At 43.7% G+C, this 14,490-nt stretch overlaps 2 protein-coding genes across 10 annotated transcripts in view; one reads left to right on the plus strand and one right to left on the minus strand.

Moving 5' to 3' along the window:
* dnai7 (dynein axonemal intermediate chain 7) lies at positions 1 to 5,775 on the plus strand. Of its 4 annotated transcripts, none has more exons than XM_061667419.1 (17): positions 1 to 185; positions 321 to 335; positions 470 to 551; positions 631 to 719; positions 786 to 890; positions 1,231 to 1,368; positions 1,441 to 1,575; positions 2,004 to 2,107; positions 2,184 to 2,571; positions 2,941 to 3,028; positions 3,126 to 3,289; positions 3,400 to 3,559; positions 3,902 to 3,951; positions 4,081 to 4,191; positions 4,260 to 4,418; positions 5,092 to 5,205; positions 5,338 to 5,775. In XM_061667419.1, the coding sequence occupies exons 1-17, from the start codon at positions 144 to 146 to the stop codon at positions 5,611 to 5,613; spliced, it is 2,220 nt and encodes a 739-aa protein (XP_061523403.1). In that variant the 5' UTR covers positions 1 to 143; the 3' UTR covers positions 5,614 to 5,775. The 4 variants fall into 4 exon arrangements, with proteins under 4 accessions (XP_061523403.1, XP_061523404.1, XP_061523402.1 ...); XM_061667420.1 differs by having other exon boundaries at positions 5,125 to 5,205; XM_061667418.1 differs by having other exon boundaries at positions 2,184 to 2,342; positions 2,406 to 2,571; positions 3,902 to 4,191.
* lrmp (lymphoid-restricted membrane protein) overlaps positions 4,556 to 14,490 on the minus strand; it is a 25,568-nt gene continuing 15,633 nt past the window's right edge. For 2 of the 6 annotated variants that reach the window (XM_061667416.1, XM_061667411.1), the window contains 16 exons: positions 13,941 to 13,987; positions 13,790 to 13,854; positions 13,513 to 13,673; positions 13,010 to 13,091; positions 12,875 to 12,929; positions 12,747 to 12,777; positions 12,510 to 12,650; positions 11,663 to 11,797; positions 11,447 to 11,594; positions 11,333 to 11,376; positions 11,156 to 11,224; positions 10,310 to 10,368; positions 10,046 to 10,144; positions 9,554 to 9,679; positions 6,793 to 6,944; positions 5,661 to 6,490 (listed from right to left, as the gene is read on the minus strand). In XM_061667416.1, coding sequence (XP_061523400.1) covers positions 6,348 to 6,490; positions 6,793 to 6,944; positions 9,554 to 9,679; positions 10,046 to 10,144; positions 10,310 to 10,368; positions 11,156 to 11,224; positions 11,333 to 11,376; positions 11,447 to 11,594; positions 11,663 to 11,797; positions 12,510 to 12,650; positions 12,747 to 12,777; positions 12,875 to 12,929; positions 13,010 to 13,091; positions 13,513 to 13,673; positions 13,790 to 13,854; positions 13,941 to 13,987 — 1,557 coding nt within the window. In that variant the 3' untranslated portion in view covers positions 5,661 to 6,347. Of the gene's footprint in view, positions 5,616 to 5,660; positions 6,491 to 6,792; positions 6,945 to 9,553; positions 9,680 to 10,045; positions 10,145 to 10,309; positions 10,369 to 11,155; positions 11,225 to 11,332; positions 11,377 to 11,446; positions 11,595 to 11,662; positions 11,798 to 12,509; positions 12,651 to 12,746; positions 12,778 to 12,874; positions 12,930 to 13,009; positions 13,092 to 13,512; positions 13,674 to 13,789; positions 13,855 to 13,940; positions 13,988 to 14,490 lie in introns of those variants that run through there. The other 4 variants (XR_009767525.1, XM_061667412.1, XM_061667413.1 and 1 more) reach the window with 4 other exon arrangements.

Here is a 14,490-nt window from a genome sequence, read left to right on the forward strand (position 1 = left end):
TCTAGCGTGGAAGTGTCGAATTTGGTAACGAACGACTTAAAAGGAAAAGCTGTTTTTTTTTGTTTGTTTTCATTTTGTGGCACAATGTGAACGACTTAACTCAAGCTTTGACAGTTTTTGAATGTATGTACTGTTGATTTTCTATGAACTATTTCCTCACAAACGGATACCAGTGTGTCGTCATGGTGAGTTGAATGCGCCTAACAATTGACCCACCCCTGGATAGCAATGTGTAATACTTCTTTTCTATCTGTAATTGCATGTTTTTTTTTAATTCCTCCTCCTCAAAAAAAATAAATCTCGTGTGACCGAATTGAAAGGCTCCCAAGAAAAAGGTAATCCCAACACTATTATTTTTGCCGTTATTTTAGACCTTCGCCTATACACGCGTGCATCTTCTGTGACTAGCAGTCTCAGAGCCACATTTTTCAAAATACGCCTCAATACTGTAATTTGCTATGTATTCCAGGGTAAAAAGGGTCCCAAGCTGACCAAAGCTGAAAAGGCGAGGCTGAAGATCGAGGAGGAGGAGCGAAGAGTGCGAGAGGAAGGTCTTTAAATACCTCCAAACTTATTAATAAACACATGAAGGTGTCCAAATGTAATCCGTTTTTTTTTTTTGCTGTCCAGAGGAGGCCCGGATTCAAGCGGAGAGAGAAGAACAGGAACGGTTGGAAAGACAAAGACGGCAGGAGATCTTGGATAGGCTCGAGGCTAAGGTACTCTAATAACAAAGCTATGTATGCTTTGCTAAATCCCTAAATTTGTGTTGTTTTTTCTTAAAGGACAGCAAACGCAGGGGCGGTGAGCTGGGGGAACTGCGCTCCCTTCTGGACCAGAATTATTTGGCTGTGATGAAGTATAAAAATGATGTTGCACAAATGTCCAAGGTGTGTGTTACAACCAGAAGTGGAGTATGTCACATACAGTGGATATTTAAAAAAAAAAAAAAAAAAAAGGTTTACACACCCACATTCAAAGGCCAGGTTTTTGCTACAAAATAGAGACCAAGATATATAATTAACTAAGAAGACTTTTTTTCCACCATGAATGTGACCTATACCCTGTACAACTCAATTGAGGAATAAAATAAAAATAAAATCTCTGAGATCGGAAATAGAAATACCCAACAGTGATAATGTGGTTGAAGAAGTGTGCTGTAAGTGTTGCTTCCAACATTCAAAGTTTAATACCCACATGGATTCAGTTGAGTCATTTGTGTCCATACAGTGGGAGAAATACATGCAATGCAGTGACATTCCAGACCCGGCAGTGCAGCAGGAAATCAACACGTTCATCAGCTTGTGGAGAGATGACCCTGAGCGCAGCGTCAAGACTGTACTCAAGCAGTGTAATGTCGCTCTAAAGGTCTGCAGTGCTTTTTAATATCACTACAACACGTCCCTATGTTATTTAGAGCAGTTATTGTGTCACTGGCAGCTGATCGAAGAGCTGGCAACACTCCTCAGGGAGGTGACTGATGAGGAACACATCCCCAAATACCAAGAGGCGCTCTTGCATCTGCAGGATATCGTCTACGCCAAGATTCTCAACACCAACATTGATATCCTCAAGGTGCACTTGGGCTCCTCAGGTTATGCCTAAATTACACAAATCCAGTCGAAACAATGCTAAATAATACTCAGTTTGGACAGGTATTCATTTGACATTGTTTAATTTTGTGGTCAGTGGTGTAGATTAGACCATACTGTTTGTAATATTGTGGTATGAGATGGACAGAGGGCTGGATGGATAAAAAACTTAAGGACATTTAGAAAAACAACTCCTTAGTTATGTGAGCAAAGTAATGATTTCAGACTGTCCTTAAAGGCAACAATGGCTGCATGAATGGCGAGATAGATAAATTCCAGTGGGTTGCAGAGATATAGTGGGCTTTATATTGTTGCATGGGGGATCCCTGCACCCCCAAATCTTCAGCTACAGGTATATCGTTATCCAATTCTGGAAGAGTATCGACAAAAGTGTTTCGGGTTTATTTCTAGGGGGCCAGCAACAGCATTGACACAGAGACCGGCAACATGCAGGCTGTGATTAAAGACGACAACACCACTTTGTGTCTGTGGGCCAATCTCATGAGGAATCCCAGGTACCGGGTGGCAAGTCATTGAGGATGGGGGAAAACAAATGTACAATATTCATTCATACGTGTGACGCTTACTCAGGTTTAAGTGTTTGACCTTTGAGGGAGTGGGCATGGGCTTCGAGCTGACCAAGCAGCTCGCGGCGAGCAACATCGCCTTGCGGATCCTTCACACCAACTATGACCACTTGTCTACATTGTCCAGGATGACACACATGAAAACAACCATTGCCCCTCCCAGGTCTATTGAATCCCCATCACCATTACCTAAATTTCTTGTAATTCCCTGCCCTATGGTTTCCAGGTTGCGCACCTTTTTCGAAGACATTCCGCTGGAGGTGACGGAGGAGGGGGACGAGGCAGAAGAGACACAGGAGGAGACGCAGGAGGACAAGCCCGCTGAGGAGCAAGAGCAGGAGCAAACTGTGGAAGAGGAAGTGCCGCCGGCCCCAGAGTCTGAAGGGGCTAAGGTTAGAGCACAGACTCCCTTTAACCTACCCCTCTCCAAAACCACACCCTTCCTTAAAAAAATAAGTCAAAACAAAGGAGCTCAGCACCTCTAAACTTCTGATCATAAAATTGCTCCAGGGTGCGTTTCTAATGTTGTCAATAAACCTATCAGAAACCTCGAAAGACATGGCATCATCTGGGATTGCCCCAGTTGTTTTATTGGCAGATTCAATTGACTGTATGTAAACCTCTGACTTTGAAGAAAGTAATGAAAAATTGTCTATACAAACAAAAACAAAAATCACTCTCAATCTTATTAGCATGGTTTGACTTGTTGAATTTAATATCATTCAAAATCAGTAAAGTTGATGATTTTTGTTTAAGTGTAGCATTCAGAAAGTCAACTGTCAAGAGCCAGTATGCAACATGCAGAGGATGGAGATGGCCAGATCGTAACGCAGGTGGAGGTTCTCGTAGGTAAGCCTGATCCACTTCAGATCCCAAAATACACTTCCAAAAGTTAAAGTGCAATGTTTAAGTTTAGGCAAAGCTGTTTTTCTCACCTCCCATCTAGCCGAAGCGACTCCTCCGCCCCCGGATGATGACCTGATGGTTTACGGCGAGGGCGTCGAGGCGGTGGACCTGAGGAAGTACACGCCTTTGGGTGGAGTCTTCTACTATGAATTGTTCCACCTTCCACCGCAATCTTATCAGGTCAAGGGCTGGGAAATCCGAAAGGTGAAAAAAAAACATACACGACTCACTAAAAGTTCGGGATATTGGACTTTCAGGTGAATTTGCAAGATGTTTTCCATCAACTATGCTACAGTACTTGCAGTGTTTTATAGATGTCGGACGCAGGGTTGAAAGTTTTCCAGTCTATTGCTGAGAAGTCAAATCAAACAGAAGATGAGGAAGCCGCTTCCCCACTTGTCGGCCTGTCTGTGAACGTCCCTGATGCGGTGGTTTTCCTAGAAACCCCTCTTGTGGGTCGTTGGGATGCAGAAGGTAGAGACTGACCAATTTCGTCCAATCACGTCCTCTAGCAGTGATCCTCAAAGTTTGTTACCACAACATTATTCACAGTTTGAACGTTAACACTGTTTAAATATAGGGGGAAACAAACTTTATTTCAATAATGAATCAATTCAAATTGATTGCACAGAATAAAAATGATACCTAAATAAATGTTTGAAAACAAATAGTGGTGTAAAGGATTAAATGCAAATGTATTGTACTGAAAAGTAAAATACAACTGAATTAACCTAACACATTTACTCCAAGTCACTAACAATAAGCAAAGTTTGCACATTAAATTAGGTGATTTTTCTGTGATCTTTCGTCCCACAGGCAAGTTTTGGAGGATGGACGGTATCAGTGGCTTCTCTTACCGTAAGCATGTGCGTGAGGAGGAGGGAGAGAGAGAGGGAGAGGAGGAGGGGGAAGGGGAGGGGGATGGAGAGGGGGAGGGAGGAGTGGCAAAGGTCTCCTTCAAGATGGAGTCCTTCTACCCCTTCGTGTTGATGCAGCACACCTACGCCAACTTTCCCTTCCGGAGCTGGGAGCTGCGACCAGTGGGCAAAGACTCTGCTCTCTTCAGCATCAACGGGGCGCTCATTGACCTCTGCATCACCATCCAGGTGGGTCTCAGAGAACGCTGAGGAGGAGGAAGGTAGTTTGTAACTGGGTTTTTGTGTCTGTTTTCCAGGGGAATCAGTGCATGCTGCAATCGGAGCGAGAGGTGGGCCTCACTGACCTCTTCAACAAGTGGATGAGCGCGCCTGACCTGCAGCAGGCCATGCTCAAGGCGGGGATCAACATCTTTGTCAACGAGCACACTGACAAATTTGTCACTTCTTGCCGCAAGGTCGCCATCTGCCGCCTTCTCCCACTTCAAAACGTCTAAGGGGACCATTAGATTTGTCGTCGTACAAAAGCTAGAACATCCATGGTGTCATTGTAGCCATACAGGTTAAAAGGCTTGAATGTAAATCCTCCAAATCAGGGGGGGGGAAAAAACAAAAAAAAAAAAGCTTCCATTGGCAAAGTACAGCTCCGCTTCATTATTTCATCTGGCCCACCAAGTACTCAATTTCAGTACCGTAATATTTACTTTATTCTTTTTGCAGGTTTTTTTTCCTCCTAAAATTGGTTGATTGAAATATATTTGTTCATTTAACCTTTATCCATTTATTGCATTGTATTTAAATTATTGTAAATTATACATACTGTAAACTATTTTATTGCAATGATTGTAAATCAAATATTTAGTTTTCCATACACATTTTAACCCCCACTTTTTATTTTATTTTATTATTATTTTTTTTTAAACCTTAAAGTTTTGGCCTGTGAGTCCATTTAAAGTTTGCACACCGCCAAAAGTTAACATCTCCCCTCACATTGGAGTTGTAAATACAGTAGATTGTAGCCCTAACTGCGTCAGTCCTGTTTACAGTTTTCCTATGTCTAATATGACTTTCACACTACCATTTGGTTCATTTTTCATAAAATATACAATCTGTGGCTTCTTTTGTCTAAAGGACCCACTTATGGAACACGTTGTCTATGAACAGATGGCCCTGTTCGCGTCAGTCTGCGCCTTCTCATGGAGTAAATGGAACGCCCAATGCGGTCCAGAACATATCGTCATAAAGGTGGGTCCTCTCGTGTACATTCCGTCATGACGACCTCATGTATCAGTTAATGCTTTGCCATTTGCGCAGAGAAGGAAACAAAAAGGAAGGAAATTATGTCATGATGATGGTGGACATTTTTGCCGTGTCAAGGTCTGTGAGCACCAGGGCCCCGACCCGGCACCCGAAGACTTGTGGAATCTCTACCTCGTGGGGGCTCAGAGATTCCAGAAGCTGGAGATAACTGAAACGAGCGAGGTCTTCTGTGCGGACCACCATCCCGACAGCGAGTTTCACTCCACCTTCATCCACATGCTGCAGGACAACATGAGCCATGAAGGGATATGTCTGACCCGAGAGACCCACTTCCTCTTCGTGGACACTGTTCAGAGTCTGTTCTGTGCCATCAGGCCACTCATGTTTTGCTAATCCTGTGCAGAATAACACACGTTACATTCTATTGTAGATTTAGCGACTTTATTTATGCAAAGTTTTAAGCATCTTTGGAACATACAAAATATTAATACGGTGACAACCACAGCAAAAAAAAAAAAAAAAAAAAAAAAAGAAAAGAAAGGGGGGGTAACTGGTGTCAAGATTGTCACAGTTAATTCACAGATCACTCACTCAAAAAGTATTCATAAATATAGTTTTAAAAACACTTAAATGTTTTATGACCAGTGTTGATCATCTTTAAAAAGTTATAAAACATCTGGCAAGGACATAAATAGAACAGTTACCTTCAAGTGCATTAAGTGAGTTTAAAAAGCTGTCCGTGAACAATGCATTGTGCTAAGGTTTCGAGGATGTGCACTAGCAACATGGAAGCTCTATGTTTAAGGATCCAGGTAGCAGGCAAATACTGATTGAAAGCGACCACATGTGAAGGATGTTGAGTCGCGACGAAATGGAGTCAGTGCAACACCCTCTTCTGAACACGCATTTACGCGGAGACTCAGACTAGCTCGGCAAACGTGACGGGGAAAATTTTCAATCAGGGTTAACCACCCCTCCAGGCCTGGCTGAGGAAGTTTGAAGCACCGTCTGACAGTTTTCTTTCCTCAGTGCGGCACACATTCCTCACCAACCTTCCAAAGTGCACGGGCAAATCTGGAGAAGGCTGACAGCTGTAGCACCATCTACCCCAGGTCCAAAATTGGGAGCTAAACTGGGGGCTGTCCATTGTGCCGCAGGCCCGTGTAAGGCCAGAGCAGCTGCTGGATGGTCATCCAGGAGTCTCCGGTGCCTACGGGGGCCGCGTCTACTGCTGGCTGCATCACAAGGCTGGCCAACAGGGCCAGGAGACCTAATGGAGGAGACTGCATTAGCATTACATCGTTTATTTACTGCGCACGCACAGCGGGGGCAACTCAAAAGATCAGAGGTTTAGATGTGCTGGGATTCAGTTTAGGGGCACTTCAGCACCCACAAAAATGGGTTAGAGAAACCCATGCCAGTCAGTAAGCTTTTCAGTAGCACTTTGTTTGGATTAAATATTAAGACGCATGTGTCTGCAGGATCCTGTGCTAATGTGGTGGGAACGCAAAGTTTTGATCAAATTTGACTCACAGTTAAGTGCAGGGTCCTCAAAACTGAAAGTGAGCTTACCTGCAAGGAGCAGCACCATGGCCAACCAAAGCCAGAGTGCCCTGCTGCCTCGGGCCACCGCGGCTGCCGTTGACCGGGTGGATGTCAAGCTGTGGGACAAAGACTGGGACAGTCCTTGTTCGGAAGACGCCGGGCTGGATGAGAAGCTTGGACTGGACGAGATGGGGAAATGTGGTATTCAGTAAACAAATATGGCAAAAGAAATGAAGACGCTGATTGCAGAAAGGCATCATGGTTGCATGATAATCTGATGCAGTCGAGAGCTTAATGACAGAGATGTTTTAAAAAAAAAAAAAAAAAAAAAAAAAAAAAGACTCATCAGCATAATTGAAACAGTGTCAGCAGCAGAATGAAGTGTTTAACATGGGGGAATTGAAGCATGCAGGTGGGAAAAACAGCAGAAAATGTTGCCACTTCATTATGAGCACACACAAATTTGCATGCATTTTTGCCCGCTTTTTGTCTTCCCTCCGCTACACACTTACAGCATTACAAAGAGCTCATCCTGACTTCTGAAGGATGCGGAAGGAGGGCTAGGAAGAGAAGACAGCTGAGATTTGCTTTTGAAATAACACTTGGAAAGAGTTAGAGGCTTTGAATCAGAAAACCCAGACAGAATTTGAGATCCATGCATGACTTTGAGACACCACAAAGTCTTCCATAAGGCTGACCTCAAGTCAGACAAGAGCTCAATGAAAAGGAGCAAAAACAATAATTTGATAAAGCAATGCCGAGCCCAAATAACAAGGGGCAAGTCCAGAATGGAAGACTTCCCTCATGTAGGAGTTTACTTTACAGTGGTTCTCAAACTGGGGGTCTGCAAAATCATTAATTAATTCATGAAGCTCTTTCCAGTTCTTTTGTTAATAAACTCATGGAAAGAGTCAATGATCAGGCCTTGAATGTGTTCAATTTTATAAAATTAACAATTCATATACCAGACTTTCAGTGCAGTGGAGATCATTCGACAAGAATCTCGCCAGAATGATCCGCCCTCTTCCGGAATCAGTCTTCCTTTATCTGCGTCTCACTCTGCCCACAAAAGGTCGGGAATTTTCACGTTATCTGGAGCGCATTGACCCTGACATTAGGTGGTGTTACAAACTGGTTCAAAACCTTCCAGTCAGAAAGTGTTTGAACGCTTTGCGTGGCGTGGCGATAATTGCTCTAACGTCATAAGGTTGCTCAAGCGTTGTCTAAAGCAGAGATAAACTTATATGTTGTCTGTTGTAAAAAGTATATCCCCGCTTAATAGGGACTGGCGCGGCAACAGAACAAACATTGCAACTTTCGGCTTGTCCCACACTAAACCAATTACTCCTCCCTAACTTAGCTTTTGGCCAATTAAAAGCTCTGATGATTGTGACATATCACTAATTTTTTTTTTTTTTTTTTAATGAGAACAGAAAGGCATTCGTACAGGAATACAAAACTATTTTCTTTTACAACAAAAGCTGTAGTTCCCCGCCGAGAATGCAGTATAGTCCTATATATTTATTTTTTTATTTTTTTCCAAACAAAAGGCTTTTCTTTTCTTTTACAGAATACAAATATTACAACCTAATTGCAGAACAATATTACATAATATTGGAGGAGTTCAAGTATCTTGGGGTCTTGTTCACGAGTGAGGGAAGAATGGAACGGGAGATCGACAGGCGGATCGGTGCAGCGTCTGCAGTGATGCGGACTTTGTATCGATCCGTTGTGGTAAAGAAGGAGCTAACCCGAAAGGCGAAGCTCTCGATTTACCGGTCGATCTACGTTCCTACCCTCACTCACCTACGGTCACGAGCTGTGGGTCGTGACCGAAAGAACGAGATACAAGCGGCCGAAATGAGTTTCCTCCGCAGGGTGTCCGGTCTCTCCCTTAGAGATAGGGTGAGAAGCTCGGTCATCCGGGAGGATCTCAGAGGAGAGCCGTTGCTCCTTCACATCGAGAGGAGCCAGATGAGGGGGCTGGGGCATCTGATTCGGATGCCTCCCTGGTGAGGTGTTCCGGGCACGTCCCACCGGGAGGAGACCCCGGGGACGATCCAGAACACGCTGGAGAGACTACATCCTTCGGCTGGCCTGGGAACGCCTCGGGATCCCACCGGAAGAGATGGATGAAGTGGCTGGGGAAAGGGAAGTCTGGGCGTCCCTGCTAAAGCTACTGCCCCCGCGACCCGACCTCGGATAAGCGGTAGAAGATGGATGGATGGATATTACATAATACTGTCTTACAGTAATGTATTTTTGAAATTCACTTGTTAAAATATGACTCTCGAGTTAAACTGCAATATGTATGGGGAAAAAAAATCCAACTTTATCCTTAAGATTATGACTTTTCAACACATTCATAAAGGTTTGGTTTGGCATTAGGATAATGAGGTGGTCCCATCTTTGTTCTTGTAAAGATTGAGAGTTTTTTTTCTTGAAAAAAATTTCTCGTAACATTACACCCCCCCCTGTAAAAATATGAATTTGATATTGTAACTTTATCTTATCTTTTGAATTCCCATTTCATTTAGGGGTTCACGTGGTAGTAATTACTTGGAAAAATAGTCCCTGGGCCCAAAAAGTTTGAGAACCCCTGCTTCAGACCAAAACAGCCAAGACTGAATAAAGCGGCTTTGCTGTTCAATCTCAATGAATAATTGAAATATCACAATTTGGATTGCTCTGAAGAAGTTAAAATGATGAACTCTTCCATTGTCTTCAATAAGCTTGCAGAAATTAGTGCCGCAGTGAGCCAGAGTTGTGCATACAGAGATGGACTAACGTCTTGAGAGGCAGAATGAGGGAGGTGAGTTTGCTGCCCAGCTCACTGAGACTGGACCTCCTCCTCTCCGGCACGGGCTCGTCCGGCTCGTCGGCCAGCTGGGGGTCGGAGTTATTGCGCGCCGTCCTGTGGGCACGCTGTGCGGGTCAGGCACTCACGCATAAACCCATGAAACATTTGCTTTATAAATAAATAAATAAAACAATCTGCAAAATCGCAGAGGAACACCAATGCCAGTGGGGACACATGCAGACATTTATGAGATTCTCACTTCAAAACATCACGTAATTACCATTTTCTCTCTTTGTACCAACACTATTTGATGCCCAAAGCCAAACACGCAACACAGGACTTCTGGACACACGCTTCACTGTGCAGCTGGATGCATCGCTGTCAATTACCATTACAAGCTCATTTTGACCCCGAATTGAAATATTGACTCCCTCACCTACCATCGTTATACATCGCCAGCAACTGCGAGACCTTTCTTACCCCTTCATCATGACAGAGGGCTCTTCAGTGTCAACCCAGGCGGCAGAGCTAACAAAGCGTTTAAGTGGGGGGCGTGCCATGTTCTTCCCTGCCACATTCCTGAAAACCACCATTATCAACATGGAGGGTGAGGGGGTGGGGGGATAAACGGGTTTAGCGATCCACTATGGCGTACAATACACAAGTCATTTAAAGTGTCTTGAATGGCTTCCCCTTTACATAAGAGATCTAAGTGACAATTATAGGACATTATTGGACACTTACCATGGAGATCTCCTGGTGAGTCTTTCTGCTTCACTTTCTGCACCGTTCTGTTGTTTGGTCTGCATTTGAGGATGAAATGTTCAAGAACTGTACAGTATCATAAACAAACCACCTCAGATAGAAATACAGTACACTACACTACTCAAAAGGTTTTCGTGAGCCTTCAGGTGAAAGTTCAGGATGCACCTAAAACACCCTTTAACCTTGAGGTGAACTCAATTTGACATTCTCTTAAGCTTTTGAATGCACATATCCGACTGTTAAATGTTTCAGTACATTTCCCACAACATGCTGTTCTCTACCAAAAAGCTTAACGGCAAATCTCACCTTCGAGTGCATTTTAGGTTCATTCTGAAATTTCACCCGAAACCCAACATCCAATTTTTCTGTGAGTACAGTAGTGCCTTGAAATAACAGTTCCATTTGTTCCATGACTATGCTCAGAAAACTCAAAAACACTTGCATCTCAAATCATCTTTCACCATCGAAATGAATGGAAATGTCATGAAACCATTGTATCCTCCCAAAAAACATTTGTGTAATGTGTTTTTTTAAATTCGAAAAATAGCACTCGACGTTTACTTTAGAAACACATCCAGCAATGGCAATTAAATGGAATGCAAAAAATCCTCAATGAACTATCCTAGGGCAAGCAAGTTGAGTTCAATGCCACTATACAGTGCTCGTATCTCAATTTTCTTTGCCCGCAATTCGGAGCAAAAAACCCCCAAAAACTTGTACTGTATCTCAAGGCACCACTGTAGTATAGATCTTCCATGCTTTTATTTTCTAGAAAAATGAAGAAATGAGGTGGTGTGATGAGCAAAGCATTGATATTGTCCTCACCATGTCATAGTGCATGTTGCCTCCACCAGAGCGAGGTATTGCTGCTATGCTAACCCGCCGGGCTGATGACTGAATGGATGCATGAGGGGGAAAATGAAGTCATCACAACTTTATTAACACATGAAGGAGACATTAGACACAGGTACGAGAGAATGTTGCGATCATGTGAGATCGGACCTTGTAGTATTGTGTCGTGGATGGCTTCTTGCCACGGAATTCATCTGGGGAGAGGCACACTCGTCTCAGTGTACAGATCGGGTTCATTTTCAGTACGTATTAAAAGGAAGCTACCTCTGTCGGAGTGCGAGCCAAACGACCTCTCGTTCTGCATGAGCGTCTGCCGGAGCTCCAGCAGCTCGGCGTGCTCCTTGGTGTACACCCTCCTCAGGTTCTCGACATGCTGAATCATAACCTCCACCGCCTTACCAATGCGACTCTCCTGGCGAGACCCCAAAGATTATTTTAAAAATCGTGTTCATCTTTCGCTCGTTCCACATACACGCACACCTGATGGATGGCTCCGAGCATCTCAGAGCGACTAGACACTCGGGTCATGGACTGGATGAGGATATCCAGATTCTTCTGGAGCCTGTGAATGATCTCCATTGACTGGTTGTCATCCTCACATAGAGGAGTCAGAGCCTGGGAGGAACATGGCATGTTAATGACATGATCAAATACAGGGGTGTCCAAACTTTTGCTTCCAAGGACTGCATTAAAAAAAGATGCAAGAGTTACTTTGACATATTTCACCTTGAACACACTGAAACCAATCTGTCAGTGTATGTACAGCTATGCAAGGCAATGATATTGTTTTTATGTAGTATTTATTATACAGTGGAACCTTGGTTTATAAATGATGTGGTGTATGAATAATTTAGTTTTTGAACTAAATTCGCAAATAAAAACCATGTCTGTTCACGTGCTATTCTTAGTTCACGAACAGTTTTGGCATGGCTGTCAAGGCCTCAGTTTAGCTTTTTGTTGCACATAATTGGCTCTGTGTCACACATTGCAAGTATTTGTTCCTCTTTCAGTTAAAGTTTTTTTGCAATTCCAGAAAGACTAAAACCAATGCATTATTATCAATTATAGTAGTAGACGCTGCAGTATGCCAAGTGACGTCTTACCGAATGATGTGTGATTGGTGGAAAACAAGGCAGCGAAAACTTCTCTTCTCCTGTCTGCCACCCGAGTAGTTAAATGCAATACAGGTAATCCACACAGATCATGTCAAACAACAATAGTATCTGCCGCGGGCCGCTAAAGACAGGCAGCGTGCCGCAAATTCCCTCTGGATCGCAGTTGAAACCCCTCTGATCGAAGAAGGTACATTTTTTTAAACCCCACTGACCTGCAGCAAGCCCTGGCAGCTGGACACCTCCCTGCGGACGTTCTCCTCGGCGAGGTCACGCGACCGCTCCTCCAGCCGGAGCCTCTTCTCTAAGGTAAACATGTCGCACTTAAAGCCCAGAGCTAGACGCTGGAACTCGGTCTGACAAAAGGAAGCAAAAATGCTCACGGCTGCACCCCAGGTTTACATGCCAACGATTCCTCATTACGACAAAATGTGTTTCTGGCTAAAACACACCTCAATCTCCTTGTCATTGGGCGACAGGCTGCTGCAAAGGCGAACATGAGCAATTAGAATAAGCAACTAGTCCGCACAAAAGCATAAGTGATGGATGGAAATGTTTGTGTTACAATGGGTTGTCTTACCTGTTCTTATCCTCTCCGCACGAGTCTTTGTGGTCAGAGATGGTAGACGACTCAGCTAGAGACGAAATAAGTAGGATAATTACCTCACAAATCACACTTTTGTATTAAACCAATTCCTGTTAATGTGATAAATACATTCTTTCTCAGTGGTTGCACAAGCCTCAGGTTGGGCCTCCTCCATCTTTGGATCTTGTGTGGTTTCCGTGCCTTGTGACTCCTGCAGGTCCAGGACAACCATTAATGCCTCCCTGTGTTTTTTTTTTTTTATCGTGTCATGCTTTCTTTTTCTTTCGCAATATTTTTTTTAGAATGTACAGTAGTCCTATTTTTTTAAGTGACAGAAGTCTGGAAGTCAAGTTGTATTGTTGAAATATTCTCATAAGACCATCATGTCTATCGAAATATGACTTATCTTTAGAACACTTTTTATCCTGAAAAAAATTCTCTTTTTAACAATGACTTTTTTTCCCTAAAAAAAAACCAAGACTATTCTCATAGCACTTTGAATTAATTGATAACAGGATGATTAATGATAACACGAATGGGAAAATGACATTCCAGCTATTGGTCACTTTCTCCCTTTGTCACAACATTCATTCCCAAAGAAAGATGTTGACTGGGCGTGAGGATAGTCTTACCAGTTCTCTCTTATTCATCCCATTGGAGTCCTTTTTGTTTTGCAATTGTTTTGGATCTGATGTCACGCGACTCTCTGATTGGCCGTTCTGTGCCAAGGACATGCTTGACTGCTGACAGTCAGTCAAGGTGGTTGCACTGATGCTGCTGGGCTGCTCCGTCCCTGGCAGAAGAGGTGTGTGGGTGGTGAAACTCGCACTCAGATGTGAGAAGCCGTAAACAAACACCTCTCTCAAGTTCTCTTTTCATGTGCACCGTCCGGACAGTTCTGCTTCCTACCTGCCATGCCGCCCTCTATAGTAGCGCTCTCCTCTTCTTCAACCAATATGGGAAGCAGACTTGTGCTGAGAAGCACGGTGTCAGCGTTAACTATATCCTGATACCGCTAATAAAAATACAGATGCAAACGTGATGAATTGAGGGTACTCACGTGTCCCGTGCTGCTGATCTAGGTCCAGACTGGTCCAGAATCAAGCTCTGAAAAAGTTGGACCAAGTGAGAAAATGTTCCCCCCATTTTATTCTTCCACATAGACGAAGCATACCTGTCCCATTGCATTGCAACGCCGTTTGAGCTCCACGGTGTGTGGAAGAGACACATTTGGCTAAATCCTTACATAACGTGCGTTTCACGGAGAGCTCTGCAGCTGCGTGTGTGTATGAGGGTGCTCAGAGGACTCGCTAACACTGGCACAGTGCTAAGGGGTGGAGGTGTACCGCCTGCATACACTTGATTGTGAACATTTGCACAATGGAGTAAGGAGAGTGTTCTGACTCTGAGCAACGCAACACAGGATATTGTGTCATGGTATAACTGTACATAATGCCCAATTGGATACAGTTAAACTGAAACTAGCCACAGCCTGAAGGTTAGTAGTGGTAAATTGAAGGCAAAAAAAAAGTGAAAAAGCAAGTACGTGTATCTTACTTGCCGCTTTTGGAACCATATTTCAGATAAGTGGATGGCAGCCAAGAGCAATA

Source organism: Phycodurus eques, chromosome 22 (genome assembly GCF_024500275.1).
Source record: "Phycodurus eques isolate BA_2022a chromosome 22, UOR_Pequ_1.1, whole genome shotgun sequence".
NCBI lineage: Eukaryota > Metazoa > Chordata > Actinopteri > Syngnathiformes > Syngnathidae > Phycodurus > Phycodurus eques.

Bases quoted from the DNA above. Each gene is read 5' to 3' on its own strand.
- dnai7 (XM_061667418.1), top strand. From the start codon at position 144: ATGAACTATTTCCTCACAAACGGATACCAGTGTGTCGTCATG. The intron at 552-630 runs GTCTTTAAATAC...TTTGCTGTCCAG, and splicing joins GCGAAGAGTGCGAGAGGAAG to AGGAGGCCCGGATTCAAGCG. The intron at 720-785 runs GTACTCTAATAA...TTTTTCTTAAAG, and splicing joins TGGATAGGCTCGAGGCTAAG to GACAGCAAACGCAGGGGCGG.